Genomic DNA, 22,600 nt, shown 5'->3' on the forward strand with positions numbered 1-22,600 from the left:
ACAATTCAAAAAACCAAGAGGAGTTTTAACAAATTTACAAGACGACAACAAACAACCCCATTGAAAAGTGGGCAAAGAACATGAACAGACACTTCTCAAAAGAAGATATACATGCAGCCAAGAAACATGAAAAAAGCTCAAAATGACTGATTATTAGAGAAATGCAAATCAAAATCACAGTGAGATGCCATCTCATGACCAGTCAGGACGGCAATTATTAAAAAGTCAAGAAACAACAGATGCTGCCAAGGCTGTAGAGAAATAGGAATGCTTTTACACTGTTGGTGCAACTGTAAATTAGTTCAGCCATTGTGGAAGGCAGTATGGCGATTCCTCAAAGACCTAGAACTAAAAACACCATTTGGCCCAGCAATCTCATTACTGGGGATATACCCAAAGGAATATAAATAATTATATTATAAAGATACGTGCACACGTATGTTCATTGCAGCACTATTTACAGACAAGGAATCAACTCAAACGCCCATCAATGATAGACTGGATAAAGAAAATGTGGTGCACATACACCGTGGAATTCTATGCAGTCATACAATGGAACAAGATCATGTCCTGTGCAGTGACATGGATGGAACTTGAAGCCATTATCCTCAGCAAACTAACACAGGAACAGAAAACCAAACACCACATGTTCTCACTTATAAGTAGGAGCTGAATGATGAGAACACATAGATAGAGGGAGGGGAACAACACACACTGGGGTCTGTTGTGGGATTGAGGGAAGAAGGAGAGCATCAGGGAAAATAGCTAATGCATGCTGGGCTTAATACCTAGATGACGGGTTAATAGGTGCAGCAAACCACCATGGCACACATTTACCTATGTAACAAACCTGCACATACTGCACATGTACCCCAGAACTTAAAATTTAAAAAGAGAAGAAGAAAAAAACCAAGAGGAGTTTTAAAAAGAATTACCTCTGTTTAATCTTACTGCAATTTAACAGGCCCCTCTACTCTTAATCAATCTTAATATCTCTTGACTATTATTATTTGTTGCCTATCTATAAAGAAAAAAAATATGCGACCTGGAAATAAAAAGCTTTTTATCAGAACAAGTAGAATAGCAAACATTGTATAAACTGCATTGACTATGATCAAAATAAATAAACAAACAAAAGTTGCTGATGACAAAATCAGAATGGAAGTGGCATTTTTGAGATATTGCTTCTTTCATTCTGACGTTGGACCATGGGATGAACACTGTGAGTTAGCCTTATTCAATTCTGCACTTCCCTGGCCAAGTGGGACCCATTTAGTGGCCACTGCCTCAACCATACCACTGTGGAAGTCTGCAGCCGACACCCCAGCTCCAACTGAACCCTTTATTCTGTTTTTCCACAAGTTGTCTGTCTAGCCTCGGCCTCCACCAGTCACTAAGAGATGACTTTAGCCACTATGCATTCAAGGTGCATTAGTGCCTGCCCAGCTCAGCACTGCACTACTCTCCCACTAACCCTGGGGGTGAAAATGGTGCATCTGCAGAGAAATGGGATGATCTAGGCAGCTCTGCTCCCTAGTCTGTCTGGAACCGGGGCACACAGTATGGCTTCCCTATGTGCCCTATGTGTATCCTGGGGAACTGTGTTTATGAAAAAGATGCCTCTAAAAACATCGGGTTTCATGGTCAAATGACTTTGGAAAAGGCTGTAGTCTGAGTCATCTTCTGGGAGTTTTACAATGCATATCGGCATATTAAAGGAAATGAAAGGGCCTGCAGTAAAGAATCCTATGATACTTTGTTGAACTCAGCAAGTTCCAAATTTATTTTATTATGAACTGTCTTCCCAGTAACACCTTTGAATATTGAAACTTAGTTTGGGAAATGCTGGAGACTACAATTAACAGCTGTGTGGCTTTGAATCCGACTACAAGACAATTTTTGCTTTCCCTGTCCAAAAATCATTGCTCAACAAAGGGTTAGTGGAAGAGTTAAACTACAAATGGAAGGTTTAGATTTTCTCACAACTAAACTATAAAATAATCTGGAAATTTTACCTTAACATAGGAAAACATATTTTTGCAACCAAGATCGAGAAAAGCATATTTTAAGTCACAATTACAATAGTCCACAGCAGTATGTTCTTTATAAAACATGTGCTATCCTAGACCCACAACCCAATGTTGTATGTCTTTATACATGTAAGATAAAGCAGAGAACAAAGTGATTACCCAAATATTTCAAATCAATTTCTCTTTCTACAGTGATGCCTGTTCATTTTCAGATAATTCAAGTTTACTGGATTTGAATGTGGAACTGGAGAACTAATTCTCGTAAGAGTGTAAGTGACCTGAAAAGTTATCATAATTCTACACTATTTAAATATACTTCAACTGTTGAAATATACCTTATTAAATAAATTAAGACTTTAGGAAGATATGGTCAGCCATCTTTGATACCACTAAGAAAATATCTAGAATATTACATAATATACTGAAAATTTCTCCAATATCTGAGAATTAATGTTTCCACATTTCTAAGCATCCAATTTATTATGAAAGAAGATTTGAACACTAAGTACTATGGGTATATGCATCAAAGTCTCCTAAAAATCAGTTTGCCCAGACATCAAATATCTAAAATAAAATTCATACATTTCCTTTTTAACTTCACACATCTCCAGTAATTCAAATAAAATCTGTTCACATTTCTGAAGGGGAAATCCTGCTACCATGAAACAGCTCTATATTTCAGGTTATCAATTTTTTTAACACTTTAAGACCCATGCCAACCCATAAAAAGATCTATTTAGATTTAAATTTGAATGTCATTGCCTATTTCATTTCTTTAAACTGAGAACCATGTAAATATAAATATGCAAAATTCTCTCCCTTCCCAAAACACAGTTGGGAAATGTGTCACATGGTAATACAATCTGAATCAAAGAGAACACTTTCCAGGATTTCCTCCTTCTAAAATCTGGGGGGAAAGGTAGCTGTTAATGAACTAGTTTAACACTTCAATGTTAGATTGAACTTTCTCTTCACCCATTCCATTTCATGGTCAAAATGATCATGTTTTCAAGCAGCCCTAGCGGCAGTGCCTTACCAGTGTAGATGCTGGCATTGGAGGCTGGGATACCAAACTGTGACTCGATGAACTTGGGAATGAAGGTAATGAAAGCAGTTACAATGGCACTCTCAGCTGTGTATGACAAACTCACAAAAAGGAATGTCATGTTGCTTAAGATCCTGACAGCTGCTCTTGGTAGGTCTACAAAATGACAAAAATGACAAATGAATGTTATAAACAATGGATGGAAAACAAAATAAAACTGAATTGTTTTTGAAATGAACCGGAAATAGCCATTCAGCAACATTTGCCACCAAAGAACAAAAAAATAGAAAGATCCGATGATGATTAGAAACCATTCTCTCTAAATAGATTTTGTTTTGTTTTGTGTTTTACTTTCAACCAGGATATGGAAATTAAGTAAAGTACCTAAAAGCATACCCATACAACTGATAGTTCCTATTTCAAAAACTGTTAGAATTATTTTCATTTCTTCATTGATTAAAACAATGTTATTTATTGTTAAGGCCTCAAAGTCCACTAGACGTGTAAAGTGCCTGCAATGCAGCCTTCAATTTCAATTTCCACTTTTCCCAACTAACATTATGATGTAGCTATTCCGCTTCTGTGGGCATCTACATGATGTTGTACTTCTGATTGTCAAGCCTCATTATGAAACAGGAAATAGTCACAGTTTAAAAAGCTAAAAGAATGAGGCCATGAGGTCAGACACTCTGAGGTACTGGAATTGGGGAACAAAGATCTCCAAAGGGAAAGGAGAGCCAAAAGGTGGGGGCTTAGCATCTGCTGAGCTGCCTCCAAGAAAGGAAAGCCTCACCCTTAAGTCTAGGCATTTATTTCACAGAACCTGCCATCTATATTTTTCAAGATATATGTGCAAGTATTTTCACTGGAGCATAGTTTATAATACCAAAAATGTAGGAGGGGGGAATCTACATTTCCATCAATGGGAAATGTTTAAATAAAAGATGGCACAGCCATATAATGGAAAACCAGACAGTGGTTAAAAATGAAATAGAGCTGTATGTACCGGCATGAAAGAACTCCAAGAAATATTTGTATTAATTTGTAAAGCAAGCTGCAAAAATAGATGTACATATATGTGTGTAATTCTATTTAATTAAAAATCAAACAAATTAAAACAATGTATTTTATATGATCAAATACATACTTTTCAATCATACTCATCCTACAGCCTCTTGTAAACACTGTAAATTAAAATGTCATATCCAAAATTTAGAACTTAGAAAGTTAAGATTACCTATCAACAGTTAAAGATTCAAATTAAGTTTAGCAGTATATTAAAAGCCAATGTGTTGATTCTAAAACATCTGGGAAAAATATATAACACCAGATTATTAAGGGTTTATGTTCTCTGAATGGGACTAAGATTGGGAAATAGGAAAAAAAGGAGATTATTGTGTATATACTTTTGTATTTTTACATGGCTAGAATGTGAATTAATGTACATTTGTGTAATCTTTACGTATCTTCATAGAAAAGGTAAGGTGCATTATTTTTGGCAATACAGTCACCTCAGAACAGTTATTTCTTTCAACATAATGAGTCATTTCATTAAAATTAGCCAAGAACTTTTATTAAAGCTATAATTCATAGCTTCCTATTCACCAGAATTTGAAACGTAGAAAGTTAAGACTGCTCACTATCATCATTTTAAAATTTAGACTAAATTTAATGTACTATATTTTAATTTAATTTTTAAAGTTTAAATTAACAATTAAAAAACTTAAGATGCATGCTTCATTTTTTCACATGGATAAACACACCAGAGAAAAAACATCATCAAAGTGCTTCATAAAGTCATCCTACAGCCTCTTGTAAACACTGTAAATTAAAACGTCATATCCAAAATTTAGAACTTAGAAAGTTAAGATTACCTATCAACATTTAAGATTCAAATTAACTTTAGCAGTATATTAAAAGCCAATGTGTTGGCTCTAAAAATCTGGGAAAAATATAAAATAAATTTTTAACATAAGAAACTAACACACTATCACATGACTATTTTAAGAAATACTAGTTATATCGAATGGGTTTTTCTTCTATAGCCATTTGGCACGATAAAATAGCCTTCTCATTTCAAGTGTAACTAAAAACATGCATGATGGTTCTCTCTTCTTTTATTAAAAACGTCTGCTGTTATCTAAGAAGAATTAGCAAAAGTTCAGACCTTCAACGCCTCTAAGTTCCTCTCTTCTTTCTTCTACCTTTCTCAATCTCCTTTACTGGAGCTGAGCTTTCAGCCTACAGCCCTCCAGGAGTTGGGGTGGGAGCACAGTATCCACGGTTGTACCTTTAGTTGGTGGGACTGGTTGATTTTTTTACATCGAAGGAGACTTAGCAAGTTATAAATGCACTGAAAATAATGGAAATCAGTTTTCTAACCGCCAAAGAAGAGAGTTACAAATATGGAAAGGGGGATCATTCTACATCAGATTGGAAGGAGGTACTGGTATGAACTCACGGTTCAGATAGGCAGATAGATAAATAGATTAGATGAAGATAGACACATGGATGATAGACCGTGTGTGTGTTTGTATGTGGGTATAAATATAGGTCCTTCTCTGTCTGCTCACAAGGCTTAGAAGTAATGACACCCTGGTAGGAATGCATCCACCTGGCACCCAAATCTTGGTTTCTAAAAACCATCTTCCCAGACCATCCTGGCTAACACGGTGAAACCCCGTCTCTACTAAAAATGCAAAAAATTAGCTGGGAGTGTTGGCGGGCGCCTGTAGTCCCAGCTACTCAGGAGGCTGAGGCAGGAGAATGGCGTGAACCCAGGAGGCGGAGCTTGCAGTGAGTCGAGATCGCGCCACTGCATTCCAGCCTGGGCGACAGAGCGAGACTCCGTCTCAAAAAAAAAAAAAAAAAAAAATGTGCTCATGGAATGATGAGGACATGTCAGAAGGACACAGAAGACAGCTTGGAGGATTCTCAATGGCCCAATCTGGGACAATTTGACCTCTGTAGATGCTAAACCAGTAAGCAAAAGTCTAATAGGAATGAAATATATTCGGTGTTTATTATTCACAGATTCCATATTTGCAAAGACACCTATTTGCTAAAATTTATTTGTAACCCCAAAAATTAACACTTGCAGCACTTTCACAGTCACGTGCAGACCAGAGAAAAATTTGAGTCGTCCAAGGCACACATTCCCAGCTGAGGTGGAACAAGGTGACACTCTGCTTTCTTGTTTCTGCTGTCATATTGTAAACTCATGTCCTTTCCATAATACATTGTCTCACATGTTTTGCATTTTTGTACTGTTTGTTGGTGATCTCATTGCTTAAAATCCCCTGTGCCGCAGTGCTGTCTAGGGTTCCTAAAGTGCAAAAGACCATGATGTGCCTTACGGAGAAAATACTTACGTTAGATAAGCTTCTTTCAGGCATGAGTTACAGTGCAATTGACAATAAGTTCAGTGATAATGAATCAACCCTATATATTAAATAAGGAGTCTTTAGACAGAAAGATACATGAAGCAAGGTCATGTATCGACTGATTGGTTGAGGATTATGTTGTAATAGGAACCCAACCCTGTACCTCCCATAAGAGCGAAGTTCAGTCCAGGCTAATCCAGTGTTCACGGTGGCTTTATAGAACATAGCTGCCACAAATAATGGGTGTCAACTGGATTTACATAGCCTCAAAATATTTCCCCACAAAGTACTTTTTAATTACTCATTGATTAATAATTACATTATACTTATTAACTTTAGAATGAAGGAACCTGATAAGTACTATCTTATCCCAGTGATAAAAGTTAGCCTAACTGGTGATAGGGCAAACTAACACCATGTGTCTCTGCTCCTATGTACTGAGCATAGCATCATTCCAGTGGTGTAACACGCATAAATCAGGAAATATCACCAAATCCAAATTGAAGGATATTCAAAGTTAATGGATATACAAAGTGACTTGCTTGTACCTTTTTTAAAAGGTCAAGGTCATGAGAAACAAAAAAGGTTGAGTGACTGTTTCAGGTTGAAGGAGACTAAAGGGCACAAAAACTAAACGCATGTGATCCTGGATTGAATCTTGGACATGATGGACATTATTGGGATAATCAGCAAAATCTGACTGGGGCCTGTGGTTTGGATGGTAGCACCAGGTCCATGTGGATTTCCTGATTCTTACGGCTGCCTGTGGTTACATAGGAGAGTGTTCTTGTACTTGGGAAACATACACTGAAGTATTAGGGACAGTAGAGTACCATACCCTCAATTTTTCAGAAATGTTAACAATTGGAGAATCAGGATGTAGGTACACTGGTGCCCTGTGCTATTTCTATAGCTTTCATGAAAATTCAAAATTATTTCAAAAACATAAAATTTAGAAGACCAAGATAGCAAAAAAGTTGTTAAACCTTCCTAAATTTGCAAACAAATACTTAATTTTTATGCAACAGAATGTATTTTAGATCAGTTTCTTGGTGTCATTTATAACTGTGTCATTGTAAAACCAAAGATGCAGTAAAAAGCATGATGAAGGAGAGATGATGAAATAATGATAGTGATTATCATTTTTTGATCATTTAATGCTAGGAAATCTTACAAATTCAAGCTGGCACTAAAACCAGGAAATACCTTAAGCGGTAGTAAAGTAGGAATAAAATTCCACACAAAGCACCAAAATTCAAGAGGTTATAATTTAAGGTGCTCTATACTCTGAAATCACTTTGAAAAGTAGTGTTAATAGCATTGGCAGATCATTTGCTCCTTCAGGTGCACAGTGACGACAGTGTAGGCAGCCCCATCATCCTGTGCATGCGGACCTGGTGTTAAATTGCACTCCAATCACAACAGAGCTGTGCTGCAATAAATCTGGTGCACCCAGTGGCCTCCAAAGCCTTTGGTCAAAATTCAGAAAATCTGAGATGGGTGGTGTGGATTCTTTTTTTTTTTTTTTTTTTTTTTTTTGAGTTGGAGTCTCGCTCTGTTGCCCAGGCTGGAGTGCAGTGGCATGATCTCAGCTGACTGCAACCTCTGCCCCTAGGGTTCAAGCGATTCTCCTGCCTCAGCCTCCCGAGTAGCTGGGATTACAGGCAAGTGCCTCCACGGCTAATGTTTTGTATTTTTAGTAGAGACGGAGTTTCACCATGTTAGGATGGTGTTGATTTCCTGACCTCGTGATCTGCCCTCCTCGGCCTCCCAAAGTGCTGGGATTACAGGTGTGAGCCACCGTGCCTGGCTGTGACTGGATTCTTATGGAAGCTGATAAGGGATGGTGTTTAGGAGCGACTGGATCAGTATCATGAGGGCAGAGGCCGTAATTTATTCTTCAAACCCCATTGATCACAGCATGATATAAGGCAGAAGGTATTGATATGTTTCTAATTTTTTGACCATTAGCCAAACGTGTTCCAGCATGTGTGAATATTTTATGCTCATTCATAAAATAAGTCACAATTTAAAGTTTGTGTTAGATGAAGGTCTTCATTTTTTTGTTTGTTTGTTTGTTTGTTTGTTTGTTTGTTTTAGATAAGGTCTCCCTCTTTTGCCCAGGCCAGGATGCAATGAAGTGATCATAGCTCACTGCAGCCTCAAACTCAGGGCTCAAGCAATCCTCCCGCATCAGCCTCCCGAGTAACTGGTACTATAAAAGGCCTTTATTTGGATGAGCAAAGCTTAAATGAGCACCAACTTCAGCGAACCTGAAAGGTGCAGTCATCTTTTCAAGCGGGCAGGGAGACGAAATTCCTGGGAGTTTATTTAGTTTGATGAGAAATATATCCCAGGCTGGAGAGGGCTCTGCAAGTCCCTGTCACACTGAAAGACCCCTCTTCTGTGGCTCCTTATACAGAAGCTGCAAGGTTTTTACCATAGGACCTGATAGCCCCAAATGAGTTGATTGGACCAGGGAAGGAGGCTGGACTCAGAGGTGCTACCTACAGGCAACCCAACAGCACCAGAGGCCTAAGGCACACTCTGTGAGCAAAGACTGGCCAAAAATCCCTTGACTTTGTTTTCCTTAGAGTGTTTGCATTAGAGACTATAAAGGGATAAGTAGGCAGAGAGTATGAAGATTGAGTGAGAGACAAAAGTAAGGAAAACTGACCCTGGAGCCACAGTGGAGTCTGCAGAGTGACTGTGGGGCTCAATGGCAATGGGCATATCCCTGTCTGCCAGGGGCCCAGCCGCTGGGGCTTCTGCTCTCCCCTGGAGTCTTGCACCAGGACCCCGGTATCTCAGGTGGCTTGAACTGGCTTCTGCTTTTTACAACCTGAAAGGATCTGTACCATGTCTTTTTGCTGTTGTGTTAGATTACTGAAACAAACTTTGTTTTAATGACATATTTGAAAAACGTACGCCAACAAAGGGATTGACCAAGCAAAAGAGGAAGACCCAGTTACCATGAACACCACTGAGTATGCCAGGCCTGTGAGAGCGGGCTGCTGCCTGCCCTTCCACTCTGTAGTCCTATGACTGCCCTGCCCCAAGTTTCATCCATGGCATAGTCTTCTTCATTTCTGTACTATTTGTGGATTTCCCACCGGTCTCCTTGGCAAATGTCAAACTCATCCATCAAGTTTCAGGATTGGCGTCTGCCCCTACTGGAAGCATTTACAGCTTCTCTAGACAGTCTAGGGGGCTCCCTCTCTGTGCTCTCATGTACTTGGTCCATAGCTCTAGTCATCAATTCTTAGGTTCTGCACGTGTTTGCCTGTCTGTTCCTTTCAGGAGACTATAAAAGCTCTGACTGCAGGACCTTGGGGTATCTGTACATCTTCAGCTCCCAGCATTCATCTGGCCTATAGGAGGCACTCAAAAAATATACTTGGAATGTATTTATTAATATTCTTTATTATATCATTCCAATAATTTGTACTAAAACAATAGCCATATACTTGTGAGAAAATGAAGTCCATTCCAAAGAGGCATAATTTCCTCCTGGGGAGCGGGTTAAGAGTTAAGAAAACGTAAGATGAAAGGTGGTTCACAGTGGTGAACTCACTGAAAATAAAAAATTAAAAATTATGCTCCTTTTTTTTTTTTTTTTTTTTTTTGAGACTGAGTCTGGCTCTGTCGCCCAGGCTGGAGTGCAGTGGCCGGATCTCAGCTCACTGCAAGCTCCGCCTCCCGGGTTCCCGCCATTCTCCTGCCTCAGCCTCCGGAGTAGCTGGGACCACAGGCGCCCGCCACCTCGCCCGGCTAGTTTTTTATATTTTTTAGTAGAGACGGGGTTTCACCGTGTTAGCCAGGATGGTCTCGATCTCCTGACCTTGTGATCCGCCCGTCTCAGCCTCCCAAAGTGCTGGGATTACAGGCTTGAGCCACCGTGCCCGGCTATGCTCCTTTTTAAAGTATGGTTCTTTAATGCTAACAAATCCTTAGTGGTGTCAGATAAGATTATAAACTAAAATGTCCATTAAATAAAAATTAAAATACTAACAGGAGAAACAGAAAATACACAATATTGTCCTTTATCCAGCATATCTGAGAAAGAGATATGCTTAATTTTTCAGATATCTGAGTGATGGCCTCTTTAAGCAACAAAGCTTTAAATATTTTTGCTGTATTAACTGGTAATACTAGAGAATGCATCGCATAATCAGACATTTTCTTCAAGATTCAAAGTCATAATTATAAATACTAATTTCTATAGGCTAATTAGTTTCACCATATTTTTTAACCTTCATTAATTTTCTGATTTTTTTTTTTTCTGGTTGCAAGAAAATTCCATGCCCAGGATGTGTTGCTCGTGTGTTTGTTTTTACCCACTGACATTGTGCATCCACACCAACTTTTCTTTTATGTTCTTCTAAAGAGCCCTTCTAAAAGTAAAATTAGATATTAATTTTGTTCCTTTTACATCTTTTTTTTAAATTTAAACTGGGGGTGGGATAAGGACTAGTGCTTGTTTTATTATTATACAAGATAGGTAAGTTAGTATTACAATGAAACAGTTGACTAAATTTTATTACCTCCAAATGTACATTTCTAGCCAGGTATAAATTATGAGTATTAAATACCAAACAAACATACTGGCCCATCTTAATGCTTTTCATAATTTTTGACATGGATGTATCTAGACATACTAGCATTCATCTAAAATTTAGTAGCCCAGGCAGTTTATTTTCCTTATGTTTAAATTCAACTAAAATACATACCCTTTTAAAAAAAATAATTTATTGTGCCAAAATTCACAGAATATAAAATTAACTACTTTAAAGTGAAAATGTTAGTGGAATTTAGTACAGTCACAATGTTGTGCAACCACCACATCTATCTAGTTTCAAAATATAAATACTTTCTTACTATTGAAAAAGTTAAGCATTTTATTTTCAGAAATGGGATTGGACTTCACTTTTATTTTATTCTCTAAATTTTCTGTCATGAACGTGTATTACTTTTAGGATCTTGTTTTAAAAGGTGCAATTTTAAAAGGATGCAGAAATGTGTCATCCCTGAAAGTCCTCCCTGACTCAGGCAGCCAATATGGATTCCTTCCTCCTCTTCCTTCCACCTCCTTAGAATGTGCATACCTCCATTTTAGGACTTAATATATTAATATTGTGTCTACTTTCCTTTCTGCCTCCCTTTGAGGGCAAGTTCTGTAACTTTCCATGTATGAGTCCTGAGTTCTTAGTCCTGTAGTAATTGTCCAATAAACATATTTGTGAGAAAGAAAAACAAAAAAAGAGAAATTTCCTTAGGATAGATATTGCCAGCCATTTATCTCAATAATTAAATTATTGTGTTCCATTTGGAAACCCATCTAGTCCTTTCCTAAAAGTCTTAAATAACACTCATTTCTTATATAAAAGTACATTTTGAGAGAAGAGTGATCAAACAGGCAGATAAAGGCAGCTTAAAGGGACTAACGTCAAACAAGGCATAAAATTCACATTGGGCACAGAGACCAAGAATGAAGATGACAGCAACCAGAGTGGAAGGTCATTGTTATATAAAAGATGGGGATTTTTATTGATAAATTTTAAAATAATGTGATACTGCCAAAATACAGGGTGCTTTGCAAAGAACATGAGCAGTACCAAGGCCTTTGCCTTGAGGGCATAGGAAAGGCCTCCTCAGCTGGGAGGAGGAAAAGTGGTGTAATAAAGAAAGAGGGAACACCACATGATAATTATAGCTGAAGGAGGCCAGTGAGCGGATACTCCAGCTAGAACACATAAGTTTCTCTGTTAATCATGTTTGTAAATTTATATATTTTATAATGCTTTGACTTCTTAAAAGGCTTGCTGGCCAGGGACAGATTGCCCTCCCAGGACTACAGCCATTTCTTAGAGATAGCACTGGGCTCAGCCACCACTGGGAGCATACCTTTCATAAACAAACCAACGAATCCCAAGGTGGTGGCCCCAACAACCTCCTTATCTAACTCTCACACACTTCACATGTCCTAAATTGCCCAGGGTCAGGTACCAGACAACTGGAGGCCATCCTTATAGCCCAGAGCCTATGGACATTATTCAAACTAGCCAATCCTAAGCTCTTTCCCAAGGAAACCCCAATAAAGGTTGTGGCCCAGACTCTGGCCTCACTCCGATTCTGCCTCCTGACCAACCTGATGCTCCCCCTGTGGTCCTGCATGGCAGGGCCTGCCCCCTTCTCTTAGGAAGTGTAAGTAATTTATTCTATCAGTGGTATTAACCTCGTCATGTCATCACTCAGACATCTCTATACATTAAAATCCTATGGGTACAAATGATTGAATAGCCTTTAACATCTCTTGAAACTCCCTTCTTTTATAAATACTTAAAGTGCAGTTGCCTCTCCATATCCATGGATTCTGCATCTGTGGATTCAACCAACCATGGATCGAAATACTCCGAAAAAAAAAATGAATGGGTGCATCTGTACTGAACAGATACAGACTTTTTTCTTGTCCTTATTCTCTAATCAATACCATGTAACAACTATTTACATAGCATTAATATTGCATTAGGTATCATAAGTAACAAGAGATGATTTAACGTATACCAGAGGATGTACGTAGCTTATTTGCAAATACTGCACCATTTTTATATCAGAGACTTAAGCATCATGGTTATTGGTATCCACCAAGGAGTTCTGGAACCAGTCCCCCATGAATACCAAGGGATGACTGTATTTAAATTTTCTTTTATCTCTAATCTTGTAGTTCCTATCATTTGTATTCTTTAAAGCCTTCTGGTGGATCAAAAAGTTGGTGAAAACATATGATCATCCTGCAGTGAAAACCTTAGTAACTTTTATGGCCTGTGAATCTCACATGATCCTGTATGTGTTTGAGCATTTGGCAGATACAACTTTTCCATGCCTGTTATCCAGAAGAATGAAACTATTTTTAGTCAGGGTTTTCTGTAAAAGCAAAACCAAGACTGCTTATCATATGCAACATGGCCAACACAGGATGTACAGGCCCTCATTTCCTGTTCATTTTCTTTGAAAGAAATTACCCCATGGGTTTCCCAATCTAAGGCCCCATGAAGATACTCTACGTCCTCCCACCCCTGCAAAACACACCGGCAAATAGCATTAGCTGCTTGCCTGGAAAAGACAGGAACTAGATGACACTAGCATACCACAGTCACCTTGCAGCTTAGCACATCGAGCCCAAGACACTTACCTACGACAAGGGGGTAGAAACGATGGCTGCCAGAGCCTAAAAGACATCATTAGTGGCTCCTGGCTGCAGTACTACTCTGCTTGTTTAAATCAGCACTTGTGAGTATTTTCACATACCTTTCTAAGGAGATGCTACTCTGATGAGTCATCCCACAGTTATTTTGCTGAGTATAAAGAAAGAGCTTTCTTTTTTAGGGATTCTCTGCCTGTACTGTTACCATTTACCTTTCACCTCCTAAGGTGCAAGTTCAAATCTAAAGATGTGGCTTACCACCAGAAATCACACATACAATAAAATAAAAGTTAGACAGAAAAGAAACAAAGAATTCAATACACAGAAAACGTAAATAGAGCAGAGCATCCAAACTGGGGGAAAGAATTAAATGTGGCCGTAAGACTTTTCCTGGGTTTCAGATTTGACTCTGACTTTCCTGGCCATCAAAGCAAAAAGCTGTGTAATCATCATTATCAGAAACGCAGAAACATTCTACTTTCTCCCTGGAAAACAAAGTTTTTCCTAACTATGTTCTAGAGCTGTGATTTTCACAGTGCGGTTCCTGGACCAACAGCTTCAGTATCATCTGGGTAATTGTTAAAAAAAACAAAGCTAATTCTCAGGCCCCCCTCCAGACCTACTGAATCAGAGACTGTGGACTGGGGCCTAGAGACCTGGGTTTAAGGGAGAGTTTGTGGTGATGCTGATGTAGGCTAGGTTCGAGAACCATTGATCTTTGGAAAGGGGTTTTATATAAAGGGCACTGAGCAACCATCCTATGGCAAATATGGGGAATTCAAGCAGCAACTTTCAATAAAGCTGCAAACACAAAATAAAGGGCAATTTAGCAAGGGAAGTATGTATGCAGGAAGACTAAGAGCACAGGGCCCAGGCATGTAGCTTTTAGTGATTCCTCTTTGCTGGGTCAAAAATTGACCTGAGCACATTCATACTATACTTGTTCCAAAACACCTAGCAAAGGACCATATACAATGGTTCTGGGTGTTCTTAGGCAGCTCAAGTTCAGAATTTATTCCTTCTGCTTTTCTCAACTAGCTCCTCTCCCCATTACCTGAGGTTCAAACCCTATAACCACTTCTGGTACCTCTCTCTCCATTATTCCCATACCAGTTGTCACATCCTAAAGAAATGACCTCTTTCGCCAGATGCAATGGCTCATGTCTATAATCCCAACATTTTGGGAGGCCGAGGCGGTGGATCACCTGAGGTCAGGAGTTCGAGACCAGCCTGGCCAACATGGTGAAACCCCATCTCTACTAAAAATACAAAAAGTAGCCAGGTGTGGTGGCAGGTGCCTGTAATCCCAACTACTCGGGAGGCTGAGGCAGGAGAATCGCTTGAGCCTGGGAGGCGGCGTATGCAGTAAGCAGAGATCACGCCACTGCACTCCAGAGTGAAACAAAGACAGATGGTCTCAAAAAAAAAAAGAAAAAGAAAAAGAAATGACCTCCTTCTTCCCTCCTCTCGTTCAATAATTCATTCATCAAATATTTACTATGTACTTACTAGGTGGTGTAAACTCAGCAGAAATGTAATGGACCAAAAAAAAAAAAAAAAATCCCTGTCTTCAAGGAGCTTACTTTCTCATTGGGGAGGCAATAAATAAGTAAGTACAATCCACGGTAGGTGAGTGATGGGTGCTAAGGAGAAAACCAAAGGCAGAATGGAAGAAGCCTTGGAGGAAAGGTCAGCGATTTTTAACAGGGTGGCTAAGGAACGCCTCACTGGAAAGGGGCCATGTGAGAAGCGCACTGAGGAACGTGAGAGAACATTCCCAGCACATGTGTGGCAAGTGTAAAAGTCCTGGAGTGAGACTGTGTCTGGCATGTTTGAGGACCAACAATGAGACCAGTGCAGCTGAAGCAGAACACACAATAAACAAATGGGATTGAAAGGAGAAAGAGTCGAAGAGGTAACCAGGGGTTAAATCATAGGTCACAAAGGAGTGGACTTGTCTGTGAATGAGCTGGGAGACCACAGAGCTTTGAGCAAAGGAGTGGCATTTTAACATTTCTAGCTGCTGAGTGGGAGACAGGTAGAAAGGCAGCAAGGGTCAAAGCAGCAGGGCCAGTTTAGCAGGCTGCTGTGCTCTCCTTCTCTACTAGTGGAAACCTCCCCACCGGGCTCTGTCTGCAGCTGTCTACCTGTGCCCCTTCCGGACAATCTGCTCCTCCTCCTCCCTAATCTACCTCTTCCACTGCTACCAAACACCGGCTCAGACCTCCCCATTCCCCATTAGAAAAGAAATCAGAGAACTCACACTAGAACTCACGCTCTCCACCATATGCCCTGCTTGACCTTCCCAACCTCATCTCCCTGGCCTCTGCCACATATATCCAACGCACCAACCACAAAACGCTTGTTCAGTGCTTTCAAATACATCTACACAGTCCCAGTTTCTGGTCTTTGCTCTCTCTGCCTGAATATACCTGACACCCACCTCCACCTTCTGAAATCCTCCCAGTCTTTCGAGGTTCATCCCAAATCCCACCTCCTCCACATAACTTTTCCTGATCCCTCAACTAGATGTTCCCTCTGCAGCCTTGAACCTCCACACCATTGCACCTGTTCTCTTTTTATGGTCTTTAATACATTTCCATCTGTATTTGTCCTGGCTCCCTCAGTGGACTCTAAGCTCTTGGAGGGTAAACCATGGCTCACTCAACTTTATAACAAAAGCATGGAGTACAACACCTTCTATAGAGTGAACACTCAGTGAATTCAATGATACCAGCATTATCCTTCCATGAGCAAAATTCTCTAACTTTCAGTGGCCTCTTTAAATCAGTTTATCACCTCAGGGCAACTATTTTATTTAGTTAGGATTTTAAATATATTGCACTCTAACAGACAAAACTCTAGCAGAGAAAAAATCTGTTAAATTTTATGCTTGATTAATAATACTAAGCAATTAAGCTTCAAAGATTAAAAAGTGGACATAGAAAGTAAAATCCTTCTTATGATTAACTGCCACCAAAAGTTTTTTAGATAGAAAGCTGCCCAGTTAAATTTGGAATGCTTTAAAATGCTGGACCTCAAACCTCAGGAAAATGGATTCACTTAAATATTTTAAGTGTTTATTTTTATTGGTAAGATTTTTGATGGAATCAATGCTAATCTCTTTGTGGAATGTAATGCAGATACACTGAGAATTCTACTTTCCCCTTTGTGGTGTCTTAAATCAGCATTATTCCTGCATAATTTATAATAAGAGTATGAAAACACTGAGTCAGATTTTTCTCAATGTCTGTCATTAAAATGTGGAGGTGGACTTATATTTTCTTCTAACATTCTCTGCAGTAGAACTACTTCCCAAAAGGGCACCATTCTGTATGGCTCAAATAATTTTATTTTCCTTTTTTTTTTTAAGATGCAGTCTCACCTCTGTTGCACAGGCTGGAGTGCAGTGGCACAATCTTGGCTCACTGCAACCTCCACTTCCCGGGTTCAAGCAAATCTCCTGTTTCAGCCTCCCAAGTAGCTGGGATTACAGGTGCTCACCACAACACCCATCTAATTTTTGTATTTTTAGTAGAGACTGGGTTTTGCCATGTTGGCCAGGCTGGTCTCAAACTCCCAACCTCAGTTGATCCACCTCAGCCTCCCAAAGTGCTGGGATTACAGGCATGAGCCACTGCACCTGGCCAATAATTTTCTGTTTAAGGAATTATAAGTTACCAACTTCTACCTCCTCTTTGAAGGTACTAATATTGGTATCCAAATTTGAAATACAAAATAAAGACCAAAAATCCAAGTGTGGTGGCTCACACTTGTAATCCCAGCACTTTGGGAGGCTGAGGCAGGCAGATCCCTTGAGCCCAGGAGTTCTAGACCAGCCTGTGAAACATGGTGAAATCCCATCTGTACAAAAAATGCAAAAATTACCTAGGTGTGGTGGCACAGGCTTGTAGTCCCAGCTACTAGGGAGGCTGAGCCAGGAAGGATCACTTGAGACTGGGAGGTTGAGGGTGCAGCAAGCCAAGTTCATACCACTGCACTCCAGCCTGGGTGACAGAGAGAGACTCTGTCTCAATAAAATAAAAATAGAAGAAAAAATTTAAAAATTAAGACCAAAAGAAGCCCTACTCCAGAAAATAGAAGGGAAAGCAGGATCTGGGAGTCAAACTCAGATTTAACTCAAAATGGACTTTTCTATGAATCATTCTTTAAGGCAAGACCTCAATAATAAATCTCAGCTTTGTTTAAAAAAAAAAAAATGATGTCAATAGCAGAACGATTCCTGGGGATTTAATTTGTCCTTTGGAAAATTATATTAAATATTAATCACTTTCTTCAGGTGATATGTGTTAGATACACTAAAGGAAATAGATGTATACAAGATAAAAATGAATTAATTTTAAATATTCTAATTGAACATTATTTTAATATCATCAATGTCATTTTTGGCAAAACATTTTCAATATAATTCAATTAAAACAGTATTTCTTTCTAACAAGATAATGTGTCTCTTGAAGTTCCAGTCTTGATATGATTAGAAAATCCAGTACAAGTGGAAATAATAAAATGAATCAGTTGTGTGTCCCAGTCAGGAGATTTGGCTGCAGAAGTAGGATTAGTCATGATAATCAAGGCATAGGGTAAAAAAAGGAGGCTTTATCAAAAATACTCATAAGAAAATCAGAATAGAAACAGATTTTATAAACCAACTACCCATCACCGTTCAAAGACTCCTCTTATTCTTGTTTTTAAAAGAAAATATCTTGAACCATCACATTGAGCATAGAGAAGACAAAGAAAAGCAACCCCTGGCAGTACAGGAAGATCTCCCATAAAATAGTGTATAGATTCAATTTCCAAAACCATTTTTGAATTCTCAATGGCCCTGATCGCTTTTGAAACTGCATGTCTAAGTATGGGTTCCCCAGGAGCAGGACCTGAGACAAGAGTTCACGTCCAAATAATTTATTTGGGCAACTCAGGGAACGCTGGGTGGAGAGCATGGTGGAAGTGCACTGGAAGGGAGGAGAGCCCACGAAAGACACAGAGACACACCTCAGAATTGCCTCCTCCAAGAGGGGCAGGAGCCGCGGTGCTTATCCAGTCATCCGCTTAAGACTTATCTGGGGCATGGGAGGCCAGGGGTTTCATTCCTTGGTACCTGAAAACCGCCTCAAGCAGGAGCCAAGCAGTTTTCTCAGCCCACAAAAAAAACCCTTCAGGCAAATAATTTCAGTCCCGGCAGTTAGTGGACCTCCGCCATGAAAACGGTAGGGTCCAAAAATGTGAACAGGGCATTGATCGCATTGTCTACACTGCATCTTCCAAAAGAACTTCATTCCCAGCAACAGTTGTATCTGCTGTTGGTATTTGATACCAATCTTCTCCCCACTTTTTTATACTGTCCAATAGATGATATATTTCATATTCAAGTCACCTAACCCTAAGCTATAAAACATATAATTTTATCTTATGTATGACTTTATTTCTCCCTTTGAGTCTACTTTATAGTCTCCATAAATGAAAACTCAAAGGCTGGCCAGGCATGGTGACTCACGCCTGTAATACCAGCACTTTGGGAGGCCGAGAAAGGTGAATCACCTGAGGTCAGGAGTTCGAGACCAGTCTGGCCAACATGGTGGAACACCATCTCTACTAAAAAAAAAAAAAAAAAAAAAAAAAAAATCAAAAAATTAGCTGGGCATGGGCGGGCGCCTGTAATGACAGCTACTCAAGAGGCTGAGGCAGGAGAATTGCTTGAACCTGGGAGGCAGAGATTGCAGTAAGTGGAGATCGCACCACTGCACTCCAGCCTGGGCGACCCATCTCAAAAAAAAAAAAGAATCGGCCGGGCGCGGTGGCTCAAGCCTGTAATCCCAGCACTTTGGGAGGCCGAGACGGGCGGATCACGAGGTCAGGAGATCGAGACCATCCTGGCTAACACAGTGAAACCCCGTCTCTACTAAAAAATACAAAAAACTAGCCGGGCGAGGTGGCAGGCGCCTGTAGTCCCAGCTACTCGGGAGGCTGAGGCAGGAGAATGGCGTGAACCCGGGAGGCAGAGCTTGCAGTGAGCTGACATCCGGCCACTGAACTCCAGCCTGGGCGACAGAGTGAGACTCCGTCTCAAAAAAAAAAAAAGAAAAAAAAAAAAAGGAATCACAAAGACTATTCTATGTTTTAAATTCTTTGACATCAACCTTGTCTCAATTGAGTTGTGAAAAAAAAAAATCACTCTTTTGATAGTAGCCATAATGGTCTATAGCAGGTTCACAAAAATGATGGGCCAGTGCACATGGGAAGAGATCAGGCCATGCCAGCGTCCAGAGAACAATTTATGTTATTAGAGCATAAGAAGTCATGCACAGTTCCAAAAGTGCACAGTGTCACAAAATCATGGGAAGGGAGAGGGCCAAATCTAAAATGTAACTGGAAAGAAGCATTTTCAATGAAATAGCACTTCATTTGCTTTCAAAAAATATAGTCTTTAAAAATGGTTCAATCTAACTGTTATTATTCTTAGGCCATAGGGACATGTCTGTAACATATGAGTAACTTTATTCTAGGCTGGAAATGTTCCTCTTTGGCCACACTGTGTATACAGTCAAAATGAGATGATAACGTGCCTAGGTAAATTTTACCTAACACAACCTTGACTGATGAAAGCACTTGATAAATATTGTGCTTCATAATTTATACCAAAAAAAATCAATTCAGAGAATGTTGGAAACAAAATTGAAACTAATGGGAGCGTCACATTATAGGTTTCTAGAATTAAAGGGACTTATTTTCATTCAACAGATATACGAAACACTGAACAAATATTGTCTGGTCATGATCACTTCAAATTGTTTAGGTTATAGATTGCCTAATCTAGCTTAATATAATCAGCATTTTTAAGATAAATAAAAATGAAAAAAATAAACTATACATCACCAAGACCTTCTGAATACTTTTACACTGGGTTTGGAGGCCCATCCCCTGGCCACCCTTCTCTGAGCCCATATGCAAGCATTTGACACAGCTGCTAAGTGAGATCCCTTTCTAGTGGTAGGTTTTATACTTATGTAGGCATCAAACCACACACCAAAGCCACTATTATTCCCCTGAAACAAACCCTCCATGGCACAATGCACTTGATTTTTAATATTTTAAAAATCAGGCATCTCTAATTATAGTAAATAACATATATAGACATCTGTTTCTTTATGATCTAAATCAGTGCTTCTCAAACTGTGTGTGAGGAAAAGCCATTTTTTAAAATTATGATTTCTAGCCTGTCATCTACTAATACTTTTGCGAAATACACAAATGAATAATTTAAAAATTAATTTTAAATAACAAAATATAAGCTTAATTTTTAAATTATTATTAGATGCAACACAAAAAAAATTACTCTGTCAAGTTTCTAAAAGTTTTGCAACACTTACTCTCAATCTTAGTACTTATCTGGCCACAAGCCAACCACAGACAGTGGGTAGACAGCACTGGCCTGGGACCACACTTTGAGTAGCACTGACCAAAGCTCCATGCATGTATTTATTCAAGAGGTATACTTTACCTCTGACATCCTTTCCAAATCCCATAGAAGAAACTTTTTTGTCCACTTGTTCACTGTTGTTTGATTTCTCCTTCAGAACATCATCATCACTAACAGCATCAACAGAAAACTTTTTCTTTTTCTTTTTCTTGTGTCGAGGTGGAAGCTTTTTTGGAAAAGTAAACATTGGGAATATCACAAGAAACATTGCAATGGCACAAAGGAGGAATCCACTCCACCTAAAAAATTGGAAAATGTGAATAGCATTTATGGCTTTTCTTTTGTGAGTGAGGACAAATTAGCAAAGTAGAAGTTTATGGTGAAAAAATTCTCGAGAAAACTTTTTGTAATCAACTGTAAAGCAGTGGGAAGTTGAGCAAATTAAGAAAATGACGGAATTCTCCCTTTCTGTGATGTAAATGAGAAATCTACTCAATAATTATACTAGTGTTATACTGAATATTATAAACAGTAACCTGATTAGAATTTCATTCAAGTGTTTTTGAGCACCAATGAGTTAGTTCTGCTAGCATTGCTAACCTTCTACGATGTGTATTTTATGATATATCACTAAATTATAAATTCAAAAGAAAAATAATGTAGACTATAGCATGTTATATGGACCAATATAGACATTTCTTTCTCATAAGAAAAGCATTAATATCCCATGTGAAATATGTTTTACATTATTGAGAATATTCAAATATTTTTCTGCAAACACTTAAGAATGCATTGACCCAGCCGGGTGCAGTGACTCACACCTATAATCCCAGCATTTTGGGAGGCTGAGACAGGAGTTTGAGACCAGCCTGGCCAACACGGTGAAACTCTGTCTCTACTAAAAATACAAAAATTAACCGGGTATGGTGGTGTGCACCTGTAATCCCAGCTACTCGGGGATTACCTGAGAATCACTTGAACTTGGGAGGTGGATGTTGCAGTGAACAGAGATCAGGCCACTGCATTCCACACTCCAGCTTGGGTGACAGAGCAAGACTTAAAAAATAAAAGAATGTATTGCTGCCCACTTAGCTGGCCTTCACAATACTTCACCAAGTATGAGGGTTACCGACAAAGACATTTAAACTTAGCCCTTGCCGTCAAGAACCTACAACCTATTCATAAACAAGCCAAAAATATAAGAAACAACCTCTAAAAAATGCAAAATGCATATAATTAAATGTTAGATTATATGGTACAGATTATGAGTGCTATCAAAATTCAGAGAGGGGAAATGAATGTGTATTGGAAAGCTTCCCAAGAAAAGTAGAACAGGAGCTATTAGACTCACACTTCTGTCTTTAAATTCACCTGAGCTTGCCACGTTGCAGAGCACTGGGAAGCAAATACAGAGAGTAGAATGAAATTGTAGTATTAGAGCCCTGGGCTTCTTGACTGCATGATGCCCCGTGGATCAATTTCTCAGTCCCCTTTCAA

General features: G+C 39.1%; 1 protein-coding gene across 4 annotated transcripts in view; it reads right to left on the reverse strand.

Annotated features, from left to right (window-relative positions):
• The window catches only part of SLCO5A1 (solute carrier organic anion transporter family member 5A1), a 154,735-nt gene that overhangs the window by 59,847 nt on the left and 72,288 nt on the right, over positions 1-22,600 (reverse strand). For 3 of the 4 annotated variants that reach the window (XM_005563500.5, XM_045398363.3, XM_065519338.2), the window contains 2 exons: positions 21,185-21,402; positions 3,067-3,231 (listed from right to left, as the gene is read on the reverse strand). In XM_005563500.5, the coding sequence (XP_005563557.3) occupies positions 3,067-3,231; positions 21,185-21,402 (383 nt within the window). The remainder of the gene's footprint in view (positions 1-3,066; positions 3,232-21,184; positions 21,403-22,600) is intronic. The other variant, XM_045398364.3, reaches the window with a different exon arrangement.

Source organism: Macaca fascicularis, chromosome 8 (genome assembly GCF_037993035.2).
Source record: "Macaca fascicularis isolate 582-1 chromosome 8, T2T-MFA8v1.1".
Classification (NCBI taxonomy): domain Eukaryota; kingdom Metazoa; phylum Chordata; class Mammalia; order Primates; family Cercopithecidae; genus Macaca; species Macaca fascicularis.